Genomic DNA, 6,963 nt, shown 5'->3' with positions numbered 1-6,963 from the left:
TATTGAGGGGCGGATTGACTGCATCCGTGCTTATACTGAGGGGAGGCACACATCCTGGAACCTGGAGGAGGAGCTGGCCGAGTTTATCCCAATGGCATGCACCTGAGCGCCCTGTTTCCTCCTGAAGCTGAAGCTGCTAACCTGGAGCCTGATATCACAACCATGGATATCTCTGGAACTATCTCTGGGACTGTGGAGGAGATCCTGGCGGGGGAGACTGGTGATGGCACCACTGCAACTCTTGAGGCTCTTCAGGCACCTGTAATGGAGAAGCAAGTAGAGCACGGGGAGCAGAGCAATGGTCAGGATGCAGCTGTCGAGAGGATTGACCTCTCTTAAATTTTATTTCAAATTATCTGGGGACTTGACCCTGTATGGCGCAAGTTTTGTAAAAAACTCTTTTTTATTTTCTTTCTTGTTTTGGCTCATTTTGTGCCTGCCGGTGTGCAGGTTTTGAACTTCTGATGGCGCCTGCTAAAGGTAGAAGGTGCCTTAACTTAAAGTAGCTCTGGGCCCAGGTTTCTAGGCCCTACTTTTGTTATACTTGCGTTTTTGCCATTGATTTCTGGAGTTTTGATTCCTCGTAGGCGTACCCAGGAAGCTGACCTGGCTCCAGTGCACAACTCCTGCTCCTGGTGGCAGAGTTTTGATAACATATTTTACCCATGACGTAAAATATCTTATCACTAGGGTTAGCTGATTAGAGCGTACCTTCATTGAATGTTTCTGACTAACAAGGAATGTTGCGTTCCTTGCGGTTCCAGACGTTTGAAATCCGTGCGTGCACTTTTTGATCTACGACATATCTATGGGATTACTGAGTTAACGTTAAGGTATGGGTGGTCTTAGTATGTCGTACCCTGCGCGCTAACTCGGCGTATGCTCTCCATGTGGCTTGACTTAAGATAAACGTCTTTGTAGCCTCACATGGCAGGGGCTGGACCCTCAAAGTGTTCCTTATCTGACAAGTAACCAACATTAGTATCAAAGCCTTTCTTCGTAGAAGCATTATAAAGTCCCAAGTAGTGCAAATTACCTGGTGCTATCTCATGGTGTTCCAGGGCAACACCTGGGTCCAAGAAGCCACAGCCTGAACTACTTGGTTTAAAAACGACTCTATTTGGTTAAAGGAAAACTAAAAAACAAAACGTTTTTGGAGACACACCAATACCTAATGCATATACTAACCCCCACCTTTTTTTTTTTTTTTTTTTTTTTTTTTTTTTTTTTTTTTTTTGCTTCTCGGACTTTTGAAAGGTCCTTTATACACTAAACTTTTGGCACTTTGTCAGACAAAGTACCGTTTCAAGTGACGGATGTTCCAGGGTTTATCCAGGATTTGACCGTGCATGGTCATCAACCTCTATGCCCCATTCTTGATAACACTTTCGACCTCACACGGCCCTTCCCATTTGTAGGCAAACTTGCCTGCCTTGTGGTTCTTGGTATTTTCGAATACCCTTCTTAGTACGAGGTCCCCTACTTCAAGGGTCCTGATTTTGACATTCTTGTTGTATGTCCTCGCCACGGACTGTTTACACGATGCCATACTTATGTAGGCGCTTTCCCGCCGCTCATCAACTGTATCCAGGCTCCTGGCCATTTCGATCTTGTTTTGCTCTGCCGTCTGACCGCCGTATCTGTGCGTGGGTACCAGAACTTCTGAGGGTATCACTGCCTCTGATCCGTATACAAGGCTAAACGAAGTTTGGCCTGTTGCCATTTTCGGTGTTATTCTGTCTGACCAGAGTACCAATGGTAGTTCATCTGCCCATTTTCCTCCCAACTCTTCCAGCCGTTTTCTGAGGTTCTCCACAATGATTTTGTTTCTAGACTCGTCTTGGCCGTTGGTTTGTGGATATCTGGGGGATGATTTTCTTAGCGTTATGTTCCACCGTGCACAGAAGCCTTCGGTGTTATCTGATATGAACTGGGACCCATTGTCGCATATGATTTCGGATGGTATCCCAAATCTGCTTATGATGTTGCGCTTGATGAAAGAGATCACCTGCTGTTCTTTTACCTCTGTCATTGCCTCTGCTTCAATCCACTTTGAGAAGTAGTCGGTCATAACTAGCATATATACTCTGTTTCCTGGAGCCCTGGGCAGCTTACCCACTATGTCTATGCCCCACATCATGAATGGTCATGGAGAGATAATCGGATGCATTGGTTTCTCATTGGGTGGATTCTTTGGAGCCGCCTTTTGACATGATTCACAGCGTTTAGCGTGATTTACGGCGTCTGCGCGCATGGTGGGCCAGAAATACCCTTGTCTCAAGATTTTGTTTGACAGACTTCGCCCTTCAGCGTGGTTCCCGCATTCTCCGCTGTGTACATCTTGCAGTACTGTTTCAGCTTCCTCTTTGCTTAAGCACCTGAGGCATGGTCCTGCCAATGATTTTCTGAAGAGAATATTATCAATCATGATATACCTGGAAGCTTTTATTCTGAAACTTTGTGCTTCCTTTCTGTCTTCAGGGAGTGTCCCATCCCTTAACCAATTTAGGTATGGAACCCTCCAATCTGCATCCTGTTGTCCTACTGTGGAAACCAGTGTCCTGGCTCCAAGTGCACACTGCATGTGTACATCCTCTTTCACCGGTCTCTGATTTGGCTCCCTCTGGATGGCTGGGGTCAACACATGGGTAATCGGTATGTTTGATAGTTCTGCGGGCTGGAAGGTGGATCCTAACGTGGGCAGTGCGTCGGCCTCCACGTTCTGCTACCGCGGCACCTGAGTTATCTTCAATGTTCTAAACTTTAATTTTTGCTCTGTGGCTATCTTCAAGTAGGCTATCATCTTTGAATCACGTGCTACATATTCGCTGTTTACATGATTTACCACAAGTAAGGAGTCGTTGTATACCCTCAGGTTCCTCACCTTGAGCCCTGACGCCATCTGGATCCCAAGTATAAGTGCTTCGTACTCGGCTTCGTTATTGGTTGCCTTGAACTCACACCTGATAGCTTGTACTATCATATCTCCTTTAGGAGATCGAAGGACCAAACCTACACAAGCCCCTCTTGCATTTGAGGCTCCATCAATGTATAGGGTCCATATCTCACCATCCCGATTCCCTGTTATCGCCAGCATTCCCTCTTCTGCTTCCCCATGGGTGGCAGGGCAGAAGTCAGAGACGAAATCTGCTAGGGCTTGGGATTTTATCGCCGTTCTGGGTTCAAATTGCAAGTCATAGCCGCTAAGATGTACTGACCATTTAGTCATTCTGCCCGAAAGTTCAGGCTTCCTCATAATAGTCTTTAGCGGGTAATTGGTTATTACGTGGATGGTGTGAGATTCAAAGTATGGCCTCAGTTTATAAGAAGCAGTAACCAAGGCCAATGCTAGTTTTTCAAAGGAAGTGTACCTGGTCTCTGCAGGAAGCAGAGACTTGCTAATGTAATATACGGGGTGCTGCACCCCTTCCTGTTCTTTGACTAAGACCGCGCTTACAGCTGCTTCCGTGACTAACAGATACAAGAATAGTGGTTCCCCTTGCTCTGGTTTTGCGAGTAATGGTGGCGTGCTTAGGTAGCTTTTGAGTTCTGCGAACGCTTTTTCATGTTCCCCAGTCCATTCGAATTTCTGACTCTTCCTCAATATATCATAGAATAGCTTGCACCTCTCCGAGGCCCTTGATATGAACCTGTTTAGGGCCGCCACCTTCCCTGCTAATCTTTGTACAACCTTTGGCTTCTGAGGTGATTCCAGTTGGAGTATTGCTTTTATCTTTTCCTTGCTTGCTTCAATTCCCCTCTGGGTCACCATATATCCTAAGAATTTTCCTGAGGACACCCCAAACGAGCACTTAGATGGATTAAGTTTCATTTTAAACTCCCTTAAAGTTTGGAAGGTGTCCGCCAAGTGCTCCATGTGCATTTCTGATTTTTTGGACTTCACTACCATGTCGTCTATGTATACTTCCATGGTCTTTCCTATTTGCTGTTTGAACATTTTATTTACCAACCGTTGGTAAGTGGACCCGGCGTTCTTTAGGCCAAAGGGCATGACCTTGTAACAATATATGCCTCTTTCTGACATGAATGCTGTTTCCTCTTGATCTTGTGGATGCATCTTGATCTGATTATAACCGCTCCAGGCATCGAGGAAAGTGAGTACCTCGTGTCCTGCAGTAGCGTCCACCATTGCATCGATATGTGGCAGTGGGAAAGGGTCCTTGGGACAAGCTTTGTTTAGATCCGTGAAGTCTACACACACCCTCCATTTTCTGTTCTTCTTGGGCACCACTACTACATTAGAGAGCCACTCAGGGTAGCTAACTTCCCTAATTTTGTCTGCTGCCAGGAGACTGTCTACTTCTTTGTTAATGACCTCATTTCATTCTGCCGCAAATTTTCTTCTCTTCTGCTGTACCGGGGTGCAGCTTGGGTTCACGCTTAATTTATGCGAAATAACGGATGGGTCTATGCCCACTATATCATTGTGGGACCAAGCGAAGCAATCAATGTTGTTTTTGAGAAATTGAATCAGCTGGCTGCGCAGCTTTTTACTGCAAGTCGCCCCAATCAATACTGTCCTATCCGGGTGTGCCTCGTCCAGGCGTATCTGGTCTAGTTCCTCTGAGGGAGGCTCCTTATATTCTGTGGAGGTGCCCCGGTTCTGTAATTGATATGAAGGGAGCTTGGTTGTAGTCTTGAGGGATTGAGCATAGCAGTTCCTGGATTCCTCTCGATCTCCTTTTACCGTAATCGTACCCCATGGCGTTGGGAACTTGAGGCATTGGTGATATGTTGAGGGCACCGCCTTCATCTGATATAGCCATGGTCTTCCTAGTATCACGTTGTAGGTGGTTGGACCCTCAATGACTAGGTATCTCACTAGTTTATTAACTCCTTCAATATATGTTGGGATGGTTATCTCACCCACCGAATGCGCAGTTTCACCACTGAATCCTACCAGGGGCACAGATTTCTTTATCAGGTTCTCTTTATCAAAACCCATGGTTTTGAGGGTTTTGAGCATGATGAGATTCACAGAGCTCCCTGTATCCACTAATGCTTTTCGTACGGTACAATTGCCAACGGATAACGTTATAGTTAGGGCATCGTCATGTTGCTCTGCACCGCTTTCTATGTCAGTCTCGTCGAAAGTTACCGGGGGTAAATTGCTCTGGCTTACTCTGTATGAAGTTTCTGGATGATCCCCTTTACTTCCGGTGGCTTTCCTCTTAGCGGCGGAATATGTCAAACCTGATAGCTCGGATCCGCCTGGTATCACGTTAATAATTTTCGTGCATATGGGTGCTGCTTCCCTCCTGTCCTGCTTGTCCCCACGTGATAGCAGGTGATCCAAGTTTCCCTTGCGTACCTGGAACTTCACTTCCTTTCGCAACCTGTAGCAATCTTCTGTCATGTGACCTATGTCCTGATGCCATTCGCATCTCTTGATGCTGTCTCTGTCGTCGTTGGGTCGGTCCTGAGTGGGAGGCTTTGGCCACCTCACCGATCACCAGGCTTCTAAGTGCTTTGTTTGCCCTTCCATTCCCGTGTTGAATCCGTATTCGAGACTGACTTAGGAGGATGCGGAGAGTCATCAATTTCTTTGAGTTTTTTCTCGCTATTTCTGCTGATATTGGGTCTGCTTTGTATGGCTTAGCTCGTTCGTCTTTCTTTTCGTTGTGAATTTTTCGCTTGTCTTGTCGAAGCTTGCTACTCCCTTTCGAAACTGTATGTCTTCTTCTAACCTTATTGCATTTTGTTTCTCTCTGTTTGGACTTCTTGAACCTCTCACAAGGGTACATCGTTTATTCTTTGTAGAAATTTGGATTCCTTATCCAGGCCCCGCTGAAGGCGTTGATGGCGATGGACATATCGACCTCGTATTGAGACTTTCTCTACATTGAACCTGGTGACATAATCTTTGATTGATTCACCTATTTCCTGGACGATCCTGTATAGGTCGCTTGGCTATTTGGGTGTTCTCCGGCTGCTGGAGAACTGTTGGTTAAATGCGTTGACCAGGTCAGCGAATGAAGATATGGTCCCGTTAGGCAAGCCGACGAACCATTGTAATGCTGCCCCGGTTAGTGTTGAACCGAACCCTTCACACATACATGCCTCCTTTGAGGCTCCCGTGGCGGTAGTAACCATCATCTTCTGCTTGAATTGACTGATGTGATCACATGGGTCTGTGGTTCAATCGAAGAGGGTCATCGTTAGGAAGCTAAATCCTTTTGGTAAGGCCACCGTAGCTATATCGTCAGTAAACGGCGAGTCAGCGTAGCTTTCTGGTGCGGCCATCTCCATCTGCAGAGGCATTCCTGGGACCCTCCGGAGGAGGCTCCGTAGTTCCTGGTACTGTTGTTCTATGTATGTCTCTCTCCCGGTGGGTCGCAGATGCTCCTGTGACTGACATTCTGCTCCTCGTACGAAGTTTTGCTGTTCCAAGACTTCTGTTTGGCGCACCTGCGATGTTGCTGCCGCCGGGGTGCCTCCCCAGGTATATTCAATTTGATTCGTAACTGGCATCCTGGTTATCGGGACCGCAACTGTAGCGATGCTTCTCTGATGTCCCTCTGCGCCTGATGTGAGAGTAGGCTCTTGACGTGCTGGTTCCTCATCTGGTGTTAATGCCCCCAGTCCTATTTGGACCAGACCCTCTCTTGGCTGTGGTGTTCCATCCATATCCATCATGAGTGCTACTTCGCGTGGCAGTACCCGTATCTGCCTTCGATCCCCACTTTCTCCTGGCGGCCTTCCAAATCTGTCTTCTTACAACCAAGGGGTCGAACTAGCGGCCTAGCTCCTCAATTCGTTGATCTGCGCTCGGAGGAGATTGTTGTCCTCTTCCATCTGGAATCTCATGCTTCTATTTTTGCTCTGCATAGTTCAGATTATCCTTGCTAATGTGTCTAACCCGCTTATCATGATGCTGGTGGGACTCGGAGGAGCCTGAACCTGTTGCCTGGATTGTGTTCCTCTTTAAGACTGTGTGACTCC

General features: G+C 46.9%; 1 protein-coding gene across 1 annotated transcript; it reads right to left on the bottom strand.

The window, feature by feature from the left end:
• Window positions 1-2,146: 2,146 nt before the first annotated feature.
• On the bottom strand, window positions 2,147-2,584 carry LOC141588235 (uncharacterized). Its single transcript, XM_074409689.1, has one exon. It carries the CDS (start codon window positions 2,582-2,584, stop codon window positions 2,147-2,149), a length of 438 nt encoding a protein of 145 aa, XP_074265790.1.
• Window positions 2,585-6,963: the final 4,379 nt, after the last annotated feature.

The sequence above is a fragment of the Silene latifolia genome, chromosome 6 (genome assembly GCF_048544455.1).
Source record: "Silene latifolia isolate original U9 population chromosome 6, ASM4854445v1, whole genome shotgun sequence".
In the NCBI taxonomy this organism is placed as follows: domain Eukaryota; kingdom Viridiplantae; phylum Streptophyta; class Magnoliopsida; order Caryophyllales; family Caryophyllaceae; genus Silene; species Silene latifolia.
This window is presented reverse-complemented; position numbering and strand designations above follow the sequence as displayed.

Bases quoted from the DNA above. Each gene is read 5' to 3' on its own strand.
- LOC141588235 (XM_074409689.1), bottom strand. From the start codon at position 2,584: ATGCAGTGTGCACTTGGAGCCAGGACACTGGTTTCCACAGTAGGACAA.